Consider the following 26,100-nt stretch of genomic DNA (forward strand, 5'->3'; position numbering starts at 1 on the left):
CCTCCCACTATTTAGTTTCAAGCCCTATCTACAGTCCGATCTATTTAATTCGCCAGGACACTAGCCTGATCTCCCTCCCACAGCACCTCCCCATGCAATCGCAGAAGGTGCAACACCTGCCCCTTTACCTCCTCCCTCCTCACCATCCAAGGGCCCAAACACTCCTTTCAGGTGAAGCAGTACTTCACTTGCACCTCCTTCAATTTGGTCTCCTGCATTCGATGGTCCCAATGTGGTCTCCTCTACTTTGGAGAGACCAAATACAGACTTGGTGACCGCTTTGCGGAACACCTTCGGTCTCTCCGCAAGCATGAGCCAGACCTTCCTGTTATTTGCCATTTCAACACACCACCCTGCTCTCATGCCCACATGTCCTCCCTTGGCCTGCTGCAATGTTCCAGTGAAGCCCAATGCAAACTGGAGGAACAGCACCTCATCTTCCGACTGGGCACTTTACAGCCTTCCGAACTTAACATTGAGTTCAACAACTTTAGACTGTGATCTCGCTCCTCCATCCTCACTCCTTTTTATCCCCTTTTTTCAATATTCATTTTCAGTTTTTAATTTTTATTATTTATCCACTTACTTTAATATTTACTTATTTTCATTTTTATACATTGCTTTATCCCCATGTTTTATCCTATTTTCAATCTTTTTCCCACCACCGTCCCCCTCCCCCCACCCCACCCCCACTAGGGCCATCTGTCACTTGTTCATGTTGTTCTTTCCAAAGTGCTTACGCTTATCATGTCATTTTCACATCCTGCTTTCTGACCTTAATGCCACCATCAGCACTTCCTTTATCCAGTGTCACTATCGTTAACACCCCTTTGTCCTTCAGACATCTTTGGCAATCTGTCTACCCCCCCACCCCACTCCTAACCAGTATAAATTCCATCACATTTTTACTTATCTTTAGCTCTGAAGAAGAGTCATATGGACTCGAAACATTAACTCTGTTTTTCTCTCCATAGATGCTGTTAGACCTGCTGAGTTTTACCAGCATTTCCTGTTCCTGTTGCTATTTTTGAATTGTCACCACTGTTCCCCACCCCCATTACATTCAGAGTTGATCCCCATCTGAGATGACATCTATGGGAGATGTACTGGCAGATCTCCCATGATATTGCTCACATTGCATCAAAGGAAACAATTTGTGCATTACATAGCATAATCATGTTTAATCAGGGACACTGATTTATGATGAATGAGTAAGTTAAATTGTGTTCTTATTATGTGACTTTATTAAGTATTTATCTGTGCTTGTGGTTTGAATTCCATAGTTTCATTTCTCTATGAAGTTTGCAACTGTAAAGTGGCCTTGAATAACCTTTGGCCGTTATTTTCTTTCTAAACGTGATGGGCAGGATTTTTTGGATGGTGGGATTTCCCTCTCTGCCACTCAAAGAGTTGACAGGGAATGCATCCCTGCCGATCATGGCAGCCCTGCAGCTGTTTAATGCTCTGAGGAGCTGGAGTTGGAACTTTCACCTCTCAATTGGGCAGAAGTCCCACCTCAAAGAGTTGCCAGCTAATCAGATTGGCTGGCAGCTCTGTAGTCCGAGCAGTGGTCAGGACTGGGACTAGAAGCCGTCCACGGATTCTAAGACCTGGAGTCCAGGACCAGGTAGGTGTGGTGGGGAGGGTAGGTCTTGATAGAGAAGCCAGGGTAGGGGTGGGAGCACCCACCGGGGCCGGGTTGGGGACTGACCTTGAGGATGGGGATGGTGGCTGATGTGGAAAGGGGACCTTTGGGGGAGGCACCCCACCCCTCCTGCCTGAGGCCTAAGCAGGATGACCTGCTGTGCTTCAAGGGGCTGTGCCCCTTGCCTGCCCCATGTCAAATTGCGGACAGGTCGGGGATGGACAAGGGTGAGGGGTGGGTGGCAGGAAGGCCACCCAGGGAATTTAACAGGGGCCCCGGCCTGCAAACCTGTTGATGGAGGTCCATAAAATCCTGCCCAATATATATTTGTTCATTTACTTGTGCATTTAATGTTTATTCTGTACCTTACATGAATCTTTCTACAGGGGCTCGCCTGATCATTCGCTGAAATTTCATGCAGGAACCTCAGAGAATTTGTGTAAACAGCCTTTACACCACTTCTCTTGGGTTTCCATGCACCACACAATGGATTCAGGCCAGGAAGGGTGTAGGGGCCATGATGGTTCGCTCGTCAAACCCTACTTCATCTGTAATGGTTGCTGCGTCACAGCTGCGGCCGCTGGCTGTCCCCTTGAGTGATTGCCGCTTCAGAATCATGGCTAGCCAGCCTTGGCCATTTTAAAAATCAATAAAATCTCCTTTGCTATCTACGTCTTCAGATCAACAACTCCAACCTCAGATAGTGGGGCTGCCAATCTGTGAATGCTGGAGGGCCTCCCATTGGCCTTCAAGCATTGGGAACCTGCTTCCTGGCCTTTAAGTTTTTCCTCATATCAAAATATTGGTGAGTGTGTCTATTATATGCCATGGGTGGTCGAGACCTGCAACCATCCCCCATGTGAGGTTCCCGACCCCTGAATGACAAACATCCCAGGGAGAGGATGAGGCCATAGAGGGATTTGAAAACAAGGTTGAGAATTTTAGTCAAGATGTAGCTTGACTGGGAGCCAATGTAGGTCAGCGATCACAGACGTGATAGGGGAATGGGACTTGGTGCGAGTTAAGACACGAGCAGCAGCATTTTGAACCACAAGTTTACAGAGGGTAGAGTTCGAGGATTAAGCGAGTATTTTGCACACAACGGCAAATAATTAGAATTTGACACACCTACGGCAGCTGTACAAACTAATCATAGCAAATAATGATGAAATGTAAATAGTAGGATAGTCTCTATCTCTATCTTTCTTTTTCTCTCCTCTCTCTAAGCATTATGAGCTTACTGTATAAAACAATTAAATTGCAAGCTTTTATTTAAAAGTTTAGCTGAAAGCTTACTCAAAATCATGATCCAGTTTGCATTGAACACATTTTTAGAAGCACTGAAATATTGCCTAGCACACATTTATTACCAAACCAAACAAATTTAACAGCAGTGTACAAGGCCAGTGTTAGATTATTTCTGACATCTGGCGTTATGGCTGCTATTCTATGCATGCACGCTCTCCTAGATTTGTACCGTTTTGGCATGTTTCCATGGTGTGTGGAGATGTGACATAAAGAAGCAAGATAGATTTCTTAACAGATAGAATCTTCCATTCTTAATGTTTTGCATTCTACCAATCCCAAAAGCTTGGTAGGGGTATTATTTTTGGGAAGTTGATGCTAAGCTGTTAGTTGAAGTTTAGTACTAGCACAGATCCTGGAGGTTTTGCAACAACAGAAATTGTTTGCCTAACTGTAACATCTGGGTGACATCTTGTGTGCACTCAGGTTCTGGGGAACCAATTACTATCAAACAAGGCAATACCCCTACAGTGTGCAGAGGATGTACATTGTTCAACGAGTGGCAACTTGACCATGTAGGTAATCTACCTTTTTATTCTTCGATATCATAAAAGTAAAGTATGCATTTTTTAACCCACATATTTGAACAAAATATTGATAGTGGAATTTAATGTACGGTTAATATTATTTAAAAGCTGCTTTTGCATTCCAAGTACAATTTCATGAAAAAATATTACATTTCTAAGAACATTAAAATGGGTAAAAGAAGATTTTCTAATATTTTGTTCTGTGACTAGAATATAAATAGCCTGGGGGATATTGCATCTTTAACAGCATACTTTCTAAATGAAATGAGAAATGTTGACCTTTCGGTAAGCTTGGACATAATCCAAAAATGCTAGTATTAATTGCGATCTAGAAAGGGCTTTCTTATTATGAGAACATGGCACAGAGGTTGACATTATTTTCCAAGATGCACTCTTCCTGACTTGACAATGTCAAACCATTCAGTTTCTGAGACTAAAACTTCATTAGTACTGGTATCCAGAATGAAACTGCTGCAGTGTACTCCTAGTACTGGTATTTGGAAGATCTGTTTTTATATTTCAGGGCCACAGGCATAGATGACATGTCTCAAATACCAAAAATCCCAAGATAAAATTGTATTCATGTGAAAAACATGTGTCTGCTGCCTGATACTTCACACAGTGACTAGGTGATCCATATAGACCAGGAAAGCATCAGATACAATCCTCAGTCCGTGCTGATATAGCTGATCTCAGCTGAGGTATCAGTACGGATACTGTATTAAGATTGATCTCAGTACCCTGGGTTAGAGACGGGAAGATTGACTAGGGTGCCCGCTCTTAATGGCGGTTCAGTGATCTCTGCTGGAAATATGCACAGATGGAAGTGAGGTGAGAACAAAATTGAGCTTGGTTCTGATGTCCTGAATAGTTTAATAACCTGTTTACACTCAACTGGATTTGAAGAATAGATATTTAGGTGCAGTACCAGGTGTGACACTCACCTGGAACGCTTGGAACCATACCCATCAAAAAGTCCTTTGGGTCCTTGATGAGGAGAAAGGTAGAGAATTCAGAGAAAGAGGAGGAAGAAAAATATCTGTATGGAGAGAGACATTTCTGTTCCTTGGTGCTGTGCAATTCACCTCAGATGAGATCAGCTATGTCAGCACAGACTGTGGGTGGAACTTTCTGTTCTGGAGACTAAGTGCAGTGGCGGGCAGCATAGTCAGCCTGATTCTCTCTGGGTGATGGGGTAGGTGAACATGTGCGATATTCTGCTTTTCAGCTCATTAATTATATTTCAGCGAGGAACTTGGCAAATTTTGTGGCGGGGTTGGCAGGAAGTTACCTCAAGAGTTCGAAGGTTCTGGCACCATATTTAAAAGGCATCCAGACAGACATTTACTCTCTGCAGGCCAGGAGCTCCGCATTGCTTCTTCTGTGCCCTTGTGTCTGCAGCTCATACTGGAGAAACTCTCAGATGTGAGCAACCATATCTTAGGATGTTTGAGGGTGCCTCAGGCATTGCGTTTTGCTCATCCTGAGACAAGAACACAGCTGGTGATACACCCGTGGTCAGACCAATGCTCGCTGCTGCAGTGGTCCATGTTTGCCTCCTTCTTGACCTTATAGAGTCCCCATTGCCTCTTGCTGTTCAGGCCCTTGCTCTTCATGGCCTTGTGCCAACTGGTGACAACCCCTCCGTCTCCTCATCTGGATGACAGCCATCATCAAGGCAGAGTAGCCTGCAGCCTGCATCGTCAACATCTCAGGGATGTGTGAACGAATTGAAGAGATACATTAAGTAAGCATGTCCTTTACATGCTTCCCTCCATCTCCAAGCCAACAGGAAAGTGCCCTTCACCTAGCCTCTGTCTTGACATGGCATCCCCACCCCACCCCTTCTAGGTAAAGGACATCCTGGAGGATCGGAGATGATGTTCCTACCGTTCATACATGAATGCATGTGGAGATATTGTTCTTTGACCAAGGTGACGAGGGCCATGTGCAAGAAGCCTCATGGAGACGCTTTTCCGCTTGTCTCCACCACCTTCAAAACTTGAGACCATTGCCTCGGCAGCATAAAAGGCTATTGATCCTTTGTCAGCCATGACCATTCATCCAGGAGTATGGAGGTTTGGAGCCGTGCATTGGCTGCTGTGACCGTTGAAGGCATTCACCTCCCTCCTTCTCTTCATCCCAGGCCTCTGACTGTATCTGATGGCAAATGGCACAGAATGATTGGCAGCTTCAAAACCTGCTAGGTTGTTATGAGACCCATGAGTCAGGAACAGACCTGCTGCAATGTGGCCTTAGCCGTAGAGAGGAGAACACAACTGAGCATCTTTGACATCCAGTTTCTCATAATTATTAGGGTGTCCCTTTAGTCAGCCACTTGTGCCGACCTTGAACTCCACCCACCCTAAAAGACCCTTCTCCCACTATGAGGATTCAGACATTCACTATGTTAACAAGTGCAGCTGTGAGAAAATGGTGCACATAATTTTTCAGACACACTCCACCACCTTCTATTCTTCCCCTGTCCCTCAACAACTTGCACCCATCATAGACCCCACCCAGTATCACCATTCCGCTCCCTTCTGTCACCCTTGAACCTCATCCCATTTCTCTGGATCCTGTAACCATCCACTTCCATATTCCAGTCTTCCCTTCTGTGACTCACCCGATGACACCTTCACCTGCGTGTGTGTGTGCCTTAATTGAATTAAAGACAGCTGGTTTGAAGACTTTGATGTATCAGAAGAAGCTAGGTTTGAAATGACAGATAACTAAACATGGCTGAAGTTTTAGAATGTGAGGTGTTAAGGAAAATTTGCATTTTTAGATAAACCAGAGTAGTTTGAATTTCAAAAGAGAGGGTGAAATGTTACACTTAGCCAGAAGAAGCCAAACAGTGTGTTTATTTTTCCCAAAGCTTACTCATAAAATTGGAGCCATGAAAGATTTTTATTATTAGAAAGGTGAAGTCCAAAGATATATTGGAACAATGGAATTTACAATAAAAAGGGAGAAACATGTATAAAGAAGATGATGTTATGTATAAAGAGAAGGCATTCTAAGATCTAACAAGTGTGAAAAGCCTCCAGCCTCTATGTACCAAGCTGCTGCCTATAGGAACTGAATTCACTGTGAATATCCAAGGTATCGTGTGCTTTGCCTGGGCCTGTTAAAATCTATTTTGTTTTTACTGTTGCTTTAACGAGGGTGTAACTGAGAATCAGATTAATTAGGGGAGCTAGGAGTTATCATAGTAGTAATTTGTAGACCTATGTATGTGCTTAAAATTATTTATTTTATTGATAAATGTTTAATTTACTTTTGTAAATAAAACCTTTAAGACTCAGTGAACTTATTACTACGGAATTCAAGGCACGCATCTTGAAATAAAAATACAAATTGCAAAACAATTGTGGCAGTTGTTTCAAGTTTCCCTCTGGGATTTGAGCAGCTGAGCATTTACCATCTGCTGTGCCATAACGTGAAGTTCGCCAGGTGCACGCCTCTTACGTACACCGCGAAATAAACTGCCCTAATTATCCACTGGTGGGGCAAATAATTTGGAGGAGAACATAATTCCAGCAAGTTGGCCTTTTAATGAGCTTTCACAAGTTGGAAATGAATGCAAATGTGGTTACCTACATAGATCAGCAGGAAACCCGACCTTCCTTTAACCGGCCATCAATGTTGGGAGGACGAAATTCCAAATCAATGTTTTGCTATTGGAAAACTGACTTTTTCTATCATGCCAAATTTAGTTCCCTGACCTGCCAGGGAGCTGAAAATTCCACTCTTACTCTCTTAAGATGATGTAATTGCCTGAAAGAAAATGTCAACAGAAAATGCTGGTAAAACTCAGCAGGTCTAGCAGCATCTGTGGAGAGAGAAACAGAGTTAAACTTTCAAGTCCATATGACTCTTCTTCATAGCTCTGAAGAAGAGTCATATGGACTCAAACGTTAACTCTGTACCTCCACAGATGCTGCCAGACATGCTGAGTTTTACCAGCATTTTCTGTTTTTATTTCAGTTTTCCAACATCTGCAGTATTTTGCTTGTATGAAAGAAAATGTCATTGCCTTGACCATTTATTGTGCTCTGTAACCAGTATAAGCTGAATGGCTTCAAAAACCAGCAGAAACAGATGGATTAATCAAATGAACTCAGCGGCCAATATTGTTGTAAGCAAGGCATCTGACACAAACGCTTTGGAGAATCGGGTTGAAATGTACTGCTTTGCTTTGTATTCTTACAATTAGTTCTTATTATTCTCCTGAATTCATGCTAGAACAATAGTGAGAATTTTAATTACACGACTACTCAGGTTATTTTAATTGTGGTGGAGTTTTTTGAAGAAAAGTAACCCTTTAATTTGAAATTCAAGAGGAATTCTGACCCTCCTTCCTATCTGGCAAAGGTTGTGGGAGAGGAGTTGCAGTTATAATGGATGTGGGAAATTACCTACTAGCTTCCCAAATTATTCTGGACAACCACCCCCCAGTTCCCAGCCTAAATCTAACGACTGGGCAGCCAATTCCTGCTTACTTTCAGGCCTTTTTGATCGGGTACTTGCCCAACAGCACCCAGATAAGATCTGGCCATTAAAACTAGCTGGGTCTCTGTTTGTTGCTGTGAGACAGGTTCGCCGCTCACTAGGTCAGTTTCCCACCTGGGAATTAAAGTCCACCATTCAAAATATTTGTAATTTGCACAAAGGAATTATACTTTGGACTATGAATGCAGTCAAATGCATGACTTGAGCATGAACAATAAAGCATTCACCAAGCAAGAGCAGACAATTAAGTTAATTGAAAAATGAAGAAAATGCTATACATTAGATTTTTAGAGTAGGGTTTGAGTTGTGATACTGACATCGGGGCCAAATGGGGGCCATGGCTCCACACAGTGGGAGCCATGGCTCCACACAGTGGGAAACAGCCACCTGGCATTGATTTTCCACCAATTAACCAATTACTGGTCAGAGGCAGGCTGTTGAAACTTGAGGGCCAACTTTTTAAATTTATAAATTAAAGAAAAGGCCTCAGGAAATAGGCCACCATTGTTGCACCACTACAGGCAGCTGGCCTAGTCCCCGACACCTTGGAGGTGGGATAGCTGGGAGGTGGTGGCGAACCTGCAGGCTAACTGGAAAATTCTAGTTGGCCTCTGATAACAGGCCTTTTTAAGGTCTTTAATTCTCCTTCCGACTCTCATCCTGCCTCCGGGAAAATGGTCTGGGAACGGGATGGTGCCAGCATGCCAACTGGTGGCTCCAATTTCTGCACCTACCTACTTCTGTGCTAACCCGGAGTGAGAATTCAGCCCTTAATATCTGTTAATGCAACAGATAGAATCATGCCATTAGAGTAGGGTAGTCTATACTGTTTACCCTAAAAGATGAGGCCAGTAAGCAATTCAAAGGTAAACCCAAAAGAGCTTTTTAAAAACTGCTAATGTTGTCCCAGTATTAAAAAAGGAGGAAGGGATAGACAGGAAATTACAGGCCAGTCAGTCTAACCTCGATGGTGAGGAAGTTACTAGAAAGAATTCTGAGGAACAAAATATATCTACACTTGGAGAGACATGGATTAATCTGCGATAGTCAGCATGGATTTGTTAAGGAAAGGTTGTGTTTGACAAATTTGTTTGAATTTTTTGAGGGAGTAACCATGAAGGTAATGCATTTGATGTGCCTAAATGGACTTGAGCAAGGCTTTTGACCAGACTGGTCAAGAAAGTAAGAGCCCATGGGACCCAAGGGAAAGTGGCACATTGGATCCAAAATTGGCTGAGGAGGCAGGAAGCAGAGGGCTTACTTCTTACAGAGGGATGTTTCTGTGACTGCAAGTCTGTTTTGGGGTTTTGCAGGGCTTGGTGCTGGGGCCCTTGCTGTTTGTGCTGGACTTAAATAATTTGGACTTAAGTGTAGGGGCTATGATCAAGAAGTTTGCGGATGACATGAAAATTGGTAGGATGGTAAATAGTGAGCAGGATAGCCATAAACTGCAGGAGGATATCAATGGACTGGTTAGGTGGGCAGAGCAGTGGCAAATGGAACTTAACCCAGAAAAGTGTGAGGTAATGCACTTGGTGGGGGGCTAACAAGGCAAGGGATTGCACTATGAATGGTAGGACCCTGGAAAGTATTGAAGATCAGAGGGACCTTAGTGTGCATATCCACAGATCCCTGAAGGTAGCAGGGCAAGTAGGTAAGGTTAAGAAGGCATATGGGATACTTGTCTTTATTAGCTGAGGCATAGAATACAAGAGCAGGGAGTTTATGCTGGAACTGCATAAACATTGGTTAGGCCACAACTGGAGTACTGTGTGCAGTCCTGGTCACCACATTATAGAAAGGATGTGATTGCATTGAAGAGGGTGCAGAGGAGACTTCTTACCAGGATGCTGCCTGGGCTGGAGGGTCTGAGCGATGAGGAAAGATTGGATAGGCTGAGATTGTTTTCCTTGAAGAAGCGAAGTTTGAGAGGGAACCTGACAGAGGTGTATAAGATTATGAGGGACATAGATAGGATGGACAGGAAGGCACTTTTTCCATCAGTAGAGATGTCAATAACCAAGGGGCATAGATTTAAGGTAAGAGGTAGAAGGATAAGGTGGGAGTTGAGGAGAAATATTTTCACCCAGAGGGTGGTGGGAGCCTGGAACTCACTGCCTGAAAGGATGGTTGAGTCAGAAACGCTCGTAACATTTAATGAGTACTTATATATTCACTTGCATTGCCATAGCCTCCAGGGCTATGGGCCAAGCGCTGGAAAATGTGATTAGTGTTGTCAGATCTTTGTTGACTGGTGTGGACACGATGAGCCAAATGGCCTCCTGTGCTGTAAATGTAGTCTGAGTCTATGAGTAAAAGTACCAGCAATATTTATGGAAGGACAAGTAGAAATGGTATAGAATGTTTCTATCATAGTGGTTGACCATTCCCTTCCTCCACTTCCTTTCTTCTGTAATCTGCCCTCATTTCCTTTCATGATTCTATTTTTACCTCCACCAATATAGCGAGCACATATCAGAGAATCACAGTGCAGAAAAGGCCCTTCGGCCCATCAAGTCTGCACCGACACGTGAGAAACACCTGACTTACCTACCTAATCCCATTTACCAGCACTTGGCCCATAGCTTTGAATGTTATGACGTGCCACGTGCTTATCCAGGTACTTTTTAAAGGATGTGAGGCAACCCGCCTCCGCCACCCTCCCAGGCAGCGCATTCCAGACCGTCACCGCCCTCTGGGTAAAAAAGTTTTTCCTCACATCCCCCCTAAATCTCCTGTCCCTCACCTTGAAATTATGCCCCCTTGTGACTGACCCTTCAACTAAGGGGAACAGCTGCTCCCTATCCACCCTGTCCATGCCCCTCATAATCTAGTACACCTTGATCAGGTCGCCTCTCAGCCTTCTCTGCTCCAATGAAAACAACCCAAGTCTATCCAACCCTCTCTTCATAACTTAAATGTTTCATCCCAGGCAACATCCTGGTGAATCTCCTCTGCATCCCCTCCAGTGCAATCACATCCTTCCCATAACGTGGTGACCAGAGCTGCACACAGTACTCCAGCTGTGGCCTCACTAAGGTTCTATACAACTCCAACATGACCTCCCTACTTTTGTAATCTATGCCTCGATTGATAAGGCAAGTGTCCCATATGCCTTTTTCACCACCCTACTAACATGCCCCTCTGCCTTCAGAGATCTATGCACACACACGCCAAGGTCCCTTTGTTCCTCAGAACTTCCTAGTGTCATGCCATTCATTGAATACTTCCTGTCAAATTACTCCTACTAAAGTATATCACCTCACACTTTTCAGGGTTAAATTCCATCTGCCACTTATCTGCCCAATTGACCATCCCGTCTATATCTTCCTGTAGCCCAAGACACTCAACCTCACTGTTAACCACCCGGCCAATCTTTGTGTCATCTGCAAACTTACTAATCCTACCCCCCACATAGTCATCTATGTCATTTATATAAATGACAAATAATAGGGGACCCAGCACAGATCCCTGTGGTAGGCCACTGGCTTCCAGTCACTAAAGCATCCTTCTGTCATCACCCTCTCTCCTACAACTACGCCAATTTTGAATCAACCTTATCAAATTACCCTGTATCCCATGTGCATTTGCCTTCTTTATAAGTCTCCCATGTGGGACCTTGTCAAAGGCTTTGCTGAAATCCATCAACTGCACTACCCTCATCTACACACCTGGTCACCTCCTCAAAAAATTCAATCAAATTTGTTGGGCATGACCTCCCTCTGACAAAATCATGCTGACTATCCCTGATCAAATCTTGCCTCTCCAAGTGGAGGTAGATTCTCTCCTTCAGATCTTTCTCCAATAGTTTCCCTACCACTGACATGAGACTCACTGGCCTGTAGTTCCCTGGCTTATCTCCACAACCCTTCTTAATTAGTAGAACCACATTAGCTGTTCTCCAGTCCTCTGGCACCTCCCCCGTTGCCAGATAGGAATTAAAAATTTGGATCAGAGCCTCTGCGATCTCCTCCCTTGCCTCCCTCAGCAGCCTGGGACACAAATCATCCGGACCTGGAGATTTGTCCACTTTTAAGCCTGCCAACACCTCCAATACCTTGTCACTGCCTATATCAATTTGCTTAAGAACCTCGCAGTCTCTCTCCGCGAGTTCGATACCTTCATCCTCATTCTCTTGGGTGAAGACAGATGTGAAGTATTCTGCAATGGTGCCTGGATAGTCATCTCTGAAACCCACGGTTTCATCTTTCTTCATTGGCATGCTGTCTGTTGTTGACATTTTTCATAACCACATTGGTAACCGCTCAGTTGCATGACTGTTATTGTACCTGTCTAATTTCAAATTGTCCTTGAGCCAGGGTCTTCTCCAGCATCACATTGGTAAGACCAAAGCCAAAGTGTTTGGCTCCAACAAGAACTCCATGGCCGAGGCCCGCCATCCGAACCGTCGGCAGGGAACACATGCCCACTAACTCCAGCATCGTCGATGCCATTTCATGCTCTAACGAGCGTTGACTGGCAGAACGCCAGACTTCCACCCGTCATTGGAAGGAAGTCCCACTATGGATTGGCCGGTAGCTCTCCAGTCATTCCAGGAACAGTGCTTCAATTGCCAGAAGAGGCACTGCAGCTAGCTGCCTGGAAGTAAGTGCCGGGGGAGAGGTAAGTGGCAGGGGTCAAGGGAGGTTGGGTTGGTAGGAAAGGTCTGGGCAGCCGTGAGGGTGGTGATCGGGGTCTCGGGGAATAGGTGGGGAGGGAGGCAGGACTGGAGATCACTGGGCCCTAAGGGAAGGGCGCCCCCAGTCAGAAGGGGGCTTTTGTTGGGCTTCCCCCCCAACCTTCCCACCCTGGGCTATCATCCACCCACCAGCCTAAAAATTAAGGCTGGGTGGGAAAAGGCCTTTAAGTGGCCACTTAAGGGCCTTTACTGTAGCAAGGGTGGGCTCCCCCATGTGAGGCTCTGTACGCCCCAGGGTAAAATCACGACCAGGTCGAGGTAGGCAGGAGCCTGGAGGGAACCCTGTCCATGCAATTTCACGCTCCCCTCTCCACCTCAGAACCCGCTGTGGCGAGCGTAAAATTCTGACCCATATATTTATACCTGATTCCATTTTCTCACTAGCTGTTCCCTCAAGTGGACCCTAATGATGCACAATTTCCATGTGCTGCTTTGCCCCAAGTTGATTCAAACTCTGCATCCTTTCCTTTATCGAGATCACTTAATTTAATTTCTAACATTGCCCATATCTCATTCTTTCCACTGCTGAAACCTTATTCACACCTTTTGACATTGACTTCTCCAATGCTGTCCTCAGCAACTTCACAAGTTCCATCATGTACGAAGTCCAATCTCATTGAAAACTCAGATGCTTGCATCCTATTTCATGCTAATTCAGACTCATCTAGCATATGCGAAACGCCATTCACTCCAGTACTCCAGCACATTGATTTGAATATCATCTTCATTTTGGAAACCCATGTGCCGCCTTGCATCACCCTATCTCTGTGACCTCTAGTAGCCTTATACTTCAGCCCACATTCCCTGCTGTTCTGTTACCCAGCTCACAGTGCTCCATCATAAGCCTCCCCTATGTATATTCTTCCCAAAGCCCTCAACCTTGCTACTCCTCCTTGCTTTCAAAAACATCACCATACATTCTACTTTTGCAAGTACCTCCTTCTGAAGTGCCGTTGGGAACTTTGCTTCTTTGAAGGAGCTAAGTAAGTCCAATTTGTTGTAGGAACCGTTTGCTGTGCGTTCACCACGTGGAGCAATTCTGGATGAGGGAAATATACATGCTTTTGAAGTTTAGAAGTTTAACTGCATCAAAATACTTACCTTATTTACTACACGCCACTATTATGATTTTTTTTTCAGAATCTGCATTTCAATTAGTACATCATCAAAATTACCTTTATTCTGTTCCCAGGACAAAAGAGTGAAGTAGGAACAATGCCAAATGATACATTGTAATTCTTAAAGGATCAAACACACTCAAGGGCGTTGCTGATAATTTTCAATTAAAGAAAGAATTGCTTTAAAATTTACTGAAAAAATTATGGGGCTGAATTTTTGGGGCTCCATGAAGGTGGGACGGAGACAGGGAGTTTGTCCCCCGAAAAGACTGGCGCCAGGCGGCATGTCAATTTCAAGGTGCCGATCCCGGCCTCAGCAGTAAGTACCAGGGTGGAACAGGAATCCTGCTCCCCTCCCTGTTGAGGCCACTTGGAACTAATTCAGAAGTTTGTTCAGAGCTTGTTGAAGGGGGAGGGTGGAATATTTAAAGGGGTGCACACATGGGTTTTAGAGGCTGTCAGTTCCTGAACGGGGCAGAAGAGCAGGAGTCAAGGCTGCCATTCACTGTAGGATGGCCACCTGTTTAGAAGAAAGGCTGCCGCAGGCTTTGGGGACATGATGTCAGATTTTGGGCTGAGTGGTGATGAGGGGCAACAATCTTTGCAGGAGGGGGAAAACAATGAGCATCAGGAGGACATGGGAGAGGATAGAGAGGAGGAAGGCAACAAAGGACATACTCTCATCAGAGGATCTATCACTGAAGACAGAGCTACATGAATCTACCACTGAAGACTAAGATCCATGCCTTATGAGACTGCGATTCTCCAGGAAGATGATCACAGACCTCTGTGCTTTCTTCACTGAAGATTTTGCAGTATTGGTCACCATGCGCTGCCAGTAGCAATCATATTGTGGCCTTGAGCTCCTTTTGCTTCTGGCTCCTTCCAACGATCAGCTGCAGACGTTGGCGACATCTTGGAAATGGCTATACACGATTGCATCTCACTGGTCAGTGAGGCCCTCTTTGTTAGAGCTGGACACCATATTTATTTGATGATGGATCCGCCTCACAGGGACATAGGACATTGGGTTCCACCTCCATTGTTGGATTTCCCCAGGTGCAGGGCTTCCTCAGTTGCACCTGTGTGGTCATCAAGGCAACTAATGACCAGTTAGTGAGAACCAAAAACAAGAAGGGCTTTCACTTCTTCAATGTACAAATGGTCTGTGACCAAGACTGCAACAAAAGTTTCCACCATGTGTACTTACGCAACTACCCAACTCCTTCATCCCCCGCCAGTCCAGTCTGCCTCAGATCTTCACTCCAATACCCAAAGCGGGTGGATGGATCTGAGGGGATAAGGGAAATCCCTTGAAGACATGGCCACTGACACCTCTACAGGAGCCCAGACAGAGATGATACAACCAATGCCACCTGTTCAGTAGGACAACCATCAAGCAGGCCAATAGATTTCTGAAGATGGGGTGTTGGTGCCTGAAACAGTCGGACGGTGGCCTCCAATTCCTTCTGGCAAGGGCCTCAGTCATTGTGATGGTCTTCTGTGGCCTCCATTACAAAGCTCTCCAAGAGGTGTGGTCCTTGAGGACAACGAGGGCCTGGAAGGAGAAAACTCATCGAGAAAGAAACAGGAGGTGAGAGGAAGAGGAAAAGGAGGTGGAGGGAGATGACACTGAACAGAGAGGAGGCCCTGCTGCACATCAAGGTGGCTTCCTCCTCCTACCCTCTGGGAAGAGGACCTCCCTCCTCTCCCTCATGGCTTCCAGCATTAGATCCTGGTTAGCATCGTTGAAACAAAAGTCTGCCCTGCCTTGGTTGCCAGATCTCCAGTTCCTCTGTGACATCTCACTCCCCTCTAGTAAAGTGGAAGGCTTTGCCATAAACTGCATGGGGTGGAATTTTATGCCAGGGTGATTTTATGGTCCTGCCAAAGTCAATGGACTTTTGAATGGCTCGCCGCATTTTATGGCCCTGCCCCCACCATGACGGGGCTGTAAAATTCCACCCCATATCTCTCCCTCAGGACAGCCAGCATCCTTAGTGATGGCTGTTGTATGAATCTAAATGAGTCCCACGCTTTGTCTGACTGCCCTCGGTACTCACCCTCCTGGCTCTAAGAGCTCAGGAAACCTGCCTACAAGCTAATCAAGGGCTTCCTAGTGTGAAAATATGAACTTTAATCAATTTGCCCCAGAGCCAGGCCTAAAAACAAACCCGACTCCTGTTTCCTGCTTCCACGGTGAAAAAATAGCCCATGGTATCTGATTTAAAGTTTTAAAATGCAGAGCAATGAAACACCTACATGCTTATTTCTGATCTTTTCTACTCTTATTAGCCCTTGGTAGTGTTTTACACTGTGGACATTTGCCTTTCTCTGTGTGTTTTAATTCCATAAAAACTTGTTTTGCCACATTCTGGAATGGTGAAGATGACTATATTATTGTACCTGAATTGCACCCCCCCGCCCCCCCCCACTCCCCTACCCCCACACTAACAATTTTGCTTTTTACTTTTTTTTGTTCTGTGTGTCTGAATGAAATGTGGTGTAATGAAGCCAAAAGTGGCAAGTTAGAGACTCTGGCCTTGGGGAGGAGGGGTTGGTTGGGGTTATAGTGTCAGCTTGGAAGTGTGTACTCGGGGAGTCCCGGATGTGCAAACCAGGCCGATTTTAACAGTCGGGCCTCATTACCTTTGTCATGACTCACTGGGGATAGTGCGCTGTAATATCAAGCCCTGGGGCAGGATTTTCCCCCCGTTGGGGGGCGATGTTGAAGTGCGGGCGCGCAAGGGGCGCGCCTCTGATTGGCGCCCCCGATTGGGGGCGTGCCGCCATTTCACATGGGCGGGCCAATTGAGGCCGTTTGACCAAACCACCAGATTGCCCCAATTCTACCTAACTGTTTAACTTAGGTTAACAGAATACGAGCACCAGGTTATAAACTTTAATAAGTAAATAACTGTTTATTGAACAAACTGTCGTTAACCAGTGACGAAAGAAAGAAATATGAACTGCTAATTTCTAACTCTATAACCTAAACTCTACCCCTTCTTAAATCTCTATATACACACATGCAAGACACACGCAAAAACATGGATTTTAAGGGTAGGATAAAACAGTTCAATAGCAACAGCTCTGGAGCACAGGATTCGATGAGTTGCTTTTGATCGATGCCTTCCAAATTCCTTTCAATTCTTGTTGATGGCACGAGGTGGTCTTCCAGTATTTTCCTCCTTTAGCTCACTGGTTGAGCACTTGCCTTTCAATGTCTCTCACGATGATTTTCCCCTTTGCCTCCTGACAGTGGTTTTCAGAGAGAGCAGGTTATAGAGATATGGGGAGGAAAAAAGCCAGCTAGTTATTACTGTAGAATGACTGGAATCTTACACACATAGGAGAGAGAGGTTTTAGTCTTTTTCCTTTCAGGCTAGGAGCTACTCTGCTGCACTGCCCTCGCACAAACCCTGGTCACCTGGTCAGGAGCCAATTAAAATGTTGTTGCCAGGTAGCTCCCTTGGCCCAGGACTCCTTTCCTGTCTTTCATGCCACACTCTGTTCCAGGACTGCAACACTGTATATATCTCTCATCCTGTTCCAGTTCACATGTCTTTCAAACTGCAGCCATCGTAATTTTTATCTACTGTCCAACAGAAATAAAAAGATACGTTCTTTCCACCATAATGTCCAGAACCATTACCTGGCCAGCAAGCAGATAAATCAGTATCTCATGGGCACCTGTGGGATCAGTCCATGCACCCTGCTAAGTGCGTTCCTCGATGCAATTGTGGGAGGAGCCAATTACAAGGGAGGCTCAGAGCTTCCTAGTGGGGGCCCATTAGGTACCTGACCTCACTGCTCCCCTGCTCAGGCCTGCGACTAATATTGCAGATCGGATCCTGTTCATGTCGGTGGGTCTCAGTCTGTTTTTAAACAAGGTGCTGCCGGCTTAGGGCCTGTGTCCAGCTACTCCAGTGAGCTCAAGAGAGCGGATTGACATTGGGAAGGTGGCAATATCAGATAGGTAAATTGTTACCTTCATTTTAACTCATGTCTGTCCCCCACCCCACATCTGGCCAGCTTTTCAGTTGGCAGTGGGAAATCAAAATCAGGGCCTCTGTTAGTGAAATATTGATTACCATTACTTCATTAAATTCATTTTAATGTTCTTGCATTATTGTACAAGAAAGTAAATCTTGTCATTCTTTCATCATATTCAAATTTTGAATGTATACATCTGCACGGTTATCAAATCAACAGCGACTTGTATGCACGAGTTTATTCTTCGTTAAATTCATTGCAGTCTGGTGCATTTTTAAAGTACTGGAGACTTTAAAAAGAGAATATGATTTGAAAGTAACCCCAATGAGAAAACAAATGAAATCCCTGTCTAATATAGTAATTTACATGACGCCTTGCATTAAGCTGAAACTGTGATTACAGGACAACCTGGCTGTTAATTGTCTGCAGTCTTTAAATATGCACTTTTTTGGAAGTAGATGATAATTAATAGGTCTCGTTTGCTGTTCAGCTCCAAATTGCAAATGTCTTGATACGGTACGTTCAAGAATTTGCAAGTCTAATTGTGTTCCAGCAGGAGCAAAATTGATATAATCATTCAGTATGAGTTGTGTGTGCAGATTTGAATAAAACATTTAGTCATCATTAAACTTATTTCTTTCCCCTTGGAGTGAGAGATTTTGTGTAGGAAATTAACCAAAGTGAACTGATCATTAATATGGCTTTCCAACCCTCTTATTTTTTTAATAATTATATGTACCTACATGTGAGAATTAACAAGCCTGCTGTAGAAAATACAAAACAATCATGGAATTTTCAGTCACACCTACATTTTCTAGCTTTCTTTAATCATCACTACTTTAATGTAATACAATGCCAATTGTTGATCAAGAAAAAATTATTTAAAATGATTGTTAAACTTAAAAGTAAATGACAGTGATTTGGCTTTAAAAATGCGACTGATTTAACATGGAAAGAAAATACCTAAGCATCAGTATCTTATTGTGAAGCATGGAGTTGCCATATTTGGGTAAGCTAGCATGTTCTCTGTGGAGAAGGTTAAGTGCAGATTTGATAAATATGTTCAAAGTAATGAATGGCTCTGATAGTTCCTTTTAGTTTACTGTTTCCATGGACAGAAGGATTGGTAAGCAGAGGACACAGATTTAAAATGATAGGCAAAAGAACCAGAGGTGACATAATTAACTATTTTGAGGATTCTTTTTTTCATTCTGCAAATTGCTGTGATCTGGAGTGCATTGTTTGAAAGGGTAGTGGAAGCAGATTCAATTGTTACTTCAAATATTTATCCAATTTGCTCTTTATAGGGAAAATATTCAGGGCAAGGGGGAAGAACAATCATGTAGGATTCGTTTAACAGATGTACTAAGGAGCTAATACTGGCACAATGGGCCAAATGGCTGCTTTTTGGGGTAGCGGGAGCGGGATGCAGCACGCCAGATAAAAGTACATTGACTTTTGGTGGGACTGGAAGATCCCGGCAACGGGCTGGGCCGGAAACCCCCAGTCAGGGGGACCAACTCTTAGGAAATAAAATAAGGGACCGTGGAGGGTACGGAGGTTCTGGTAAGAGCAGGGTTGGGGTGCTCTTAAGAATGTGGATTTTCTTAATGATAACCTAATCAGTAAAAGACATAAGTAGAATACATAACTCTTCCAGTTCGGCTTCTGTCCCATGGCTCCTTCTCCACTTTGTGGCCGACGGCAGGAGCTCATGTGCATGAAACAAAGGCACAGTCAGCAGCAAGAGGAGACTCCAGGCAGACTCCCACATCGCTGCCCAATAAATTCAGTAAACCTACGGTACAGGTGGCATCTTGGGAAGGCATAATACGGGACACAGCTCAAGCGGCTAAATTACGGGACGATCCTGTAAAATACAGGATGGATGGTCATCCTGTTCTGTGATATCATTCCTTGATGAATTTCAAAATGTGTCATTATCCCAAATATGAGCTTAGTGAGAAAATCTTTCATTACAAGCATTACAGTGTACCATTACAGTATATGAGGGTAAAATGCTGAAGTGTTAATTACATTGTTGGGGAGGGATAGGAACCTTTTTTATTTTATGTGATGTAATATAAATTTAACTTTTTACACCCTGCACTTTGCTAAATTTATAAATTAGAAAGGATCATGCTGGAAGTGATGTTCTCTTTTAAAAGTCATGTGCCATGTTACATTAGCTTGGAATTTGCTGGGTTGGGGCATATCGTGGCATGCCTGGCTAGTTAGATTTTTTTCCCACACCCTTAAGCTTCGACTTTTTTTTGTTCTGGAAGTGTGAGCTAGTAATGACACTGTGAGGGCAAGAGGGCAGCAGGGACCATGAGGGTTGACTGGATCAACCGTTTATCTCCTTAACCACTGAGTTAAAGCATTGAGAAATAATTGGAAGAAGCATTGAGCTGGAGGAGTCAATGTCAAAAATTGGGTAGAGGGGAAGAAATGGGGAGAAAAAGATTGGATTTGGACAGAGAAAAGAGACAGGAAGGAAAAGTAAGAAAAAAATTTAAATTAAAAATTTGATATTTCTAAAATCTTCAACTACAATTCACTACCTGAAAGAACAAGACTTCATTTTTAATTGATCACTTTCTGGGCTAGAGAGGTTGATTAGCAGTTATTAATAATGATCACATTGGTAAAAGAGTACTTACCCCATTAATTGCTAGAGTAAACTTTGTGTCGAATTTAATGCGCAATTAATGTGCAAATGCAGCAACTTAATGATACTCATGGGGAGATTAAAGATGCTGTATTCACAAGGCTAACAGCAGAGCAATGTAAATCTTCCAGTTACTTGTGGCAATTTGTAACTCACAGGGTGTTTCTTCTTCTTCATAAATTGCTGGTAATTTGCAACATGATAATGGTGTGCATCGTTTGCATGCTTTTTTGTGGCAAATTCCAGCCCATTATTTTGTTTATGGTCAAAAGAACAATTGAACCAGCGTGCTTCTCTGAATGATCTATAATTTATCTTATGGATGATGTTGACTTGGGATTTGAGATAATTTCAGAGAGCATATCATTTAGTTAGCTGATTTACTTGGGTACCCTATCCTTATTGTTACGTACAGCTGGGTACTTTGAAAATAATACCTGCTGTAAAATAAAATATGAAGTGGCTAATAAAAGCTATAAATATTGAATATAAAGTTGTAGTTCTGTTAATGAACATGCTTCATATCTGCTGAAAGAATCTTGTCAAAAGTGTGCTCTCATCTCAATATCTTTAATTGGGCATAAGTAGAAAATTCACTGAAGCCTTACTTCATTGTTGCTCCATTTTAATTGCATAGGCCCGTCTTTCTTATGTTCAAGCATCAGAACAGCTGAACCAAAATTATGATGAAAATAAACTCCCATCAAGAAAAGATCAACTGGACGCCTTACAGACAACTAAGGAATTTGATGTCCTTATTGTTGGGGGCGGGGCAACAGGATCTGGCTGTGCTCTAGATGCTGTTACTAGGGGTAAGTAACTTCTAATTTTAAAAGTTTGCATTATTTTGTGTGTTAATGTGTCTATAATGCCCTCTCATACATTGACTTATAAACTAGCAGTTTGAGTGTACTTGAAAACCATATATATATAAAATATATACACCATGTGTCCATGTGCTGCCTTTCCCTTCCACGCTGTCTTAGTAGTTAATGTATGGTTTTATTTTTGTATTCAAAATTTTGTCAGGATTTTTGATACATTTCTCACTGATTTTTGTAATGGTGTTAACTGCAGACCGCATGTAAAATCAACTGTTCAGTGATACTGGCTGTAAAATTGTACCGCTGATATGAACTAGATAGTCAAATCTGAACTTGAAAGAAAGAAAGACTTGCATTTATAAGTGCCTTTCATAACCTCAGGATGTCCAAAAGCATTTTACAGCCAATTAAGCATATTTGATGTGTAGTCACTGTTGACTACATTCCTATGAATTTACAGCATTTTAAAAATAGTAAGTAATCTTTATTACTGAGTTGGCTCTTCTGGGGTTCAGCGTACTTTCTTTGTGCTTGTGATTAGAGCCACGTAATGACAATGATATATGTATTATATTTTGTTTTAAAAAATGCCACTCTGCCCATTTCAGCTCTGTGCTCTTGCTTTTACTTTGATTACAAAATTGTCAGAAGACCAACAATAGGCCAGTTGGGTGTTTAAATGAAAGTTTTGCTCCATCAGTTTAAAAACTGCATTTGTGTGTCCTTGCCCCTGTACACTGTGCCATGCAGTTCCATGTAATGATTGAATAAAAAAGGGTTTTCATGGAATCTAATTTTAAATAATTTTGACAAAATATTTTCAGTACAGGAACAAACTATATTTGAAATATGTTAATGAAATGTTTTAATATGGCTTGTGGAAAGATGTTAGGCCAGAAGCATTCATCAGGCCAGGAAAGCTCCCTCTTAAAAAAAATGTGTTGTACAGTTTGAACATAACATAAGAAATAGCAGGAGTTGGCCATTCAGCCCCTGAAGCCTACCCTGCCATTCAATAAGATCATGGCTGAACTGCTCCATCCCATAGAAACCCTCATCAGCACAAGCAGTAAGATATGTTTGTTCAATCATTTCTTAATTCTTAATTGGATATATTAGCTTAGAAATTGAATTGTACCTTTAAGCTTCATTGATTTGGCTATTGATTAACCACCCAAATAAAGACTACAGCATAAATGTTGTAAAGGAGTCCGCAATCAGGAATTAGGCCCTATTTGCATATGTGGAGGGCTTGCTGCCTGTTACAAGTGGACACCCTGGATCCGTACGGAATCATCCTAAAAAATATGGCAAATGACTCACTTCTGTTGCAGAATGAATGTATGGACTCTGCCCGCTATATTGGACTCATAGGAGCTTGTTTTACCCAATCCATAGCTCAATCTAAATTCTAAGCCATTTGCGCTGAACTTCCCTCTAGGTTTTTGGTGAACTAGAGACAAGCCCACCGATTCTCTCACATTCATGTGGTCCATCTCCGGTACTTCCTGTCCCTTCCTTGACTTCTCTATTTCTGAGGATAGACTGTCTACCAATATTCATTACTAGCCCACCGCCTCTCACAGCTACCTTGACTACATCTATTCACAGCCTGCTTCCTGTAGGGATAGTTTCTCTGTCTCCATTGCATCTGTTCTGATGATGCTACCTTCCACAACGGCGCTTCCGACATGTCTTCCTTTTCCCTCAGCCAAGGATTCTCCCTCACTGTGGTTGACAAGGCCCTCAACCGTGTCTGACCCATTTCTCGCACTTCTGCCCTCACCCTTTCCCTTCCCTCCTAGAATCACAGTAGGGTTCCCCTTGTCCTCACTTTGCACCTCACCAGCCTCCGTATTCAAAGGATTATCCTCTGTCATTTCCACCAACTCCAGCATGATGCCACCACCAAGCACATTTTCCCCTCCCCTCCCCTGTCAGCATTCCGAAGTGACCGTTCCGTCCACGCCACCCAGGTGCACTCCTCTATCACCCCCAACACCTCATTTCCTTCCCATGGCATCTTCCCATGCAATCACACGAGGTATAACACCTGCTCCTCTATGTCCTCCCTCCTCACCACCTAAGGCCTCAAATACCTCTTCCAAGAAAAGAAGCACTTTACTTGTACTGCATTCAATTAAGTCTACTGTATTTCCTGCTGACAATGTGGTCTTCTCTACATTCTCTACATTGGGAGCCAAACACTGACTGGGTGACCGCTTTGTGAAACATCCTCGCTCAGTCTGCACATATGACCCCCAATTTTCCAGTCACTTGCCATTTCAGTTCACCATCTTGTCTCATACTCATATTTCTGACCTCAACCTGAAAGCAAGAACATAAGAACATAAGAACTAGGAGCAGGAGTAGGCAATTCAGCCCCTCGAGCCTGCTCCGCCATTCAATACGATCATGGCTGATCTCATTTTGGCCTCAACTCCAATTTCCCGCCCTCTCCCCATAACCTTTTAACCCCTTACTAATTAAAAATCGGTCTATCTCCCCCTTAAATTTATTCAGCGTCCCGGCATCCACTGCACACTGAGATAGTGAATTCCACAGATTCACGACCCTTTGAGAAAAGTAATTCCTCCTCATCTCTGAATTAAATCTACCACCCCTTAGCCTAAACCTATGGCCTCTCATTCTAGAATGCCCCACAAGGGGAAACATCTGCTCCACGTCTACTTTGTCTATCCCCTTTAGCATCTTATATACCTCAATTAGATTTCCTCTCATCCTTCTAAACTCTAGCGAGGAAAGGCCTAAGCTGCTCAATCTTTTCTCATAGACAAGCCCCGCATCTCTGGAACCATTCTAGTGAACCTCCTCTGAACCGCCTCTAATGCGACTACATCCTTCCTCAAGTAAGGGGACCAAAATTGTGCACAGTACTCCTGGTGCGGTCTCACCAATGCCTTGTACAGTTGCAACAACACTTCCCTATTTTTATACTCTATTCCTTTAGCAATAAGTGCCAAAATTCCATTTGCCTTCCTTATTACCTGCTGTACCTACATCCTAGCTTTCAGCGATTCATGCACGAGGACACCCAGATCCCTCTGCACTGAAGCATTCTGAAGTTGCTCACCATTTAAATAATAAGTCACCTTTTTATTCTTCCGACCAATATGGACAACCTCACACTTACCCACGTTAAACTTCATCTGCCAAATTTTGGCCCATTCGCCTAACCTGTCCATATCCATTTGTAAATTTCTTATTTCTTCATTGCAACTTACTTTCCCGCCTATTTTGGTGTCATCTGCAAATTTAGCTATAGTACCTGTTATCCCTGAATCCAAGTCATGAATATAGATTGTAAATAGTTGGGGCCCAAGGATCGAACCCTGTGCCGTCCCACTAGTTACAGCTTGCCATCCAGAAAAAGACCCATTTATCCCGACTCTCTGCTTTCTGTTGGTTAGCCAATCCTCTATCCAAGCTAATATATTACCCCAACTCCGTGTGATCTTATCTTGTATATTAATCTTTTGTGCGGCACCTTATCAAAGGCCCTCTGGAAGTCCAGATATACTACATGCACAGGATCCCCATTATCCTCTTTGCTTGTCACATCTTCAAAGAACTCTAGCAAATTAGTCAAACTTGTTTTACTCTTCATAAAACCATGCTGACTTTGATGGATTGCATTTTGACTTTCCAAATGCCCCATTTCTACTTCCTTAATAATGGATTCCAACAGTTTCCCAACAACAGACGTTAAACTAACTGGTCGATAGTTTCCTACTTTCTGCCTCCTCCCCCTTTTTGAATAAGGGCGTTAAATTAGCATTTTTCCAATCCACTGGAACCTTTCCAGTATCCAGGGAATTTTGGAATATTATAGCCAATGCATCCACTATCTCCACTGCCACTTCCTTTAAGACCCTGGGATGTAGGCCATCAGGTCCTGGGGACTTGTCACCCTTTAATCCCAATAGTTTGCTCAGTACTTTTTCCCTAGTGATAGTGATTGTTCTAACTTCCTCCTTCTTTATACCCTCTGCACTACCTGTTACTATTGGGGTGGTACTAGTGTCCTCCACTGTGAAAACTGAAGCAAAATATTGATTAAGCGTCTGCCATTTCTGCGTTCTCCACTATTAACTCCCCAGTCTCATCCTCCAAAGGACCAACATTCACTTTAGCTACTCTTTTTCCTTTTATATACTTGTAGAAGCTTTTGCTATCAGTTTTTACATTTTGCGCTAGTTTTCTTTAATAATTTACCTTTGCTCTTTTTATATTTTTTTAGTAACCTTTTGTTGATCTTTAAAAGTTTCCCAATCTTCCAGCCTGCCACTAACCTTTGCAATTTAGTTTTTGCCTTTATGTTAGCTTTAACTTCCTTGCTTAGCCATGGATGCTTTTTCCCTCTCTTACCATCTTTCTTCCTCTTTGGAATATATTTTACTTGGGAGGAATTGAATATCTCCTTAAATATTTGCCACTGTTCATCAACTGTCCTTCCTTGTAGTCTTCCTGCCCAGTCCACTAGGGCCAAATCTGCCTTCATGCCTATGTAGTTACCTTTGTTTAACTCCAGAACACTAGTGTGAGACTCAAGTTTCTCACTCTCAAACTGACCTTGACATTCTAGCATGCTATGATCACTCTTCCTTAGAGGATCCCTTACTATGAGATCATTAATTAATCCCATCTCATTACACAAAACCAAATCCTGAATAGCCTGCTCCCTGGTTGGTTCCACAACATATTGCTCCAATAAACAATCTCTAACACACTCTATGAACTCTCCCTCGAGACTACCATTGCCAATTTGATTAGTCCAGT

At 43.4% G+C, this 26,100-nt stretch overlaps 1 protein-coding gene across 1 annotated transcript in view; it reads left to right on the plus strand.

The window, feature by feature from the left end:
• gpd2 (glycerol-3-phosphate dehydrogenase 2 (mitochondrial)) overlaps positions 1-26,100 on the plus strand; it is a 180,798-nt gene that overhangs the window by 55,857 nt on the left and 98,841 nt on the right. Inside the window, exon 3 of the mRNA XM_078552201.1 lies at positions 21,114-21,288. Within this exon, the coding sequence (XP_078408327.1) occupies positions 21,114-21,288 (175 nt within the window). The remainder of the gene's footprint in view (positions 1-21,113; positions 21,289-26,100) is intronic.

Source organism: Cetorhinus maximus, chromosome 11 (assembly GCF_964194155.1).
Source record: "Cetorhinus maximus chromosome 11, sCetMax3.hap1.1, whole genome shotgun sequence".
In the NCBI taxonomy this organism is placed as follows: Eukaryota; Metazoa; Chordata; class Chondrichthyes; order Lamniformes; family Cetorhinidae; genus Cetorhinus; species Cetorhinus maximus.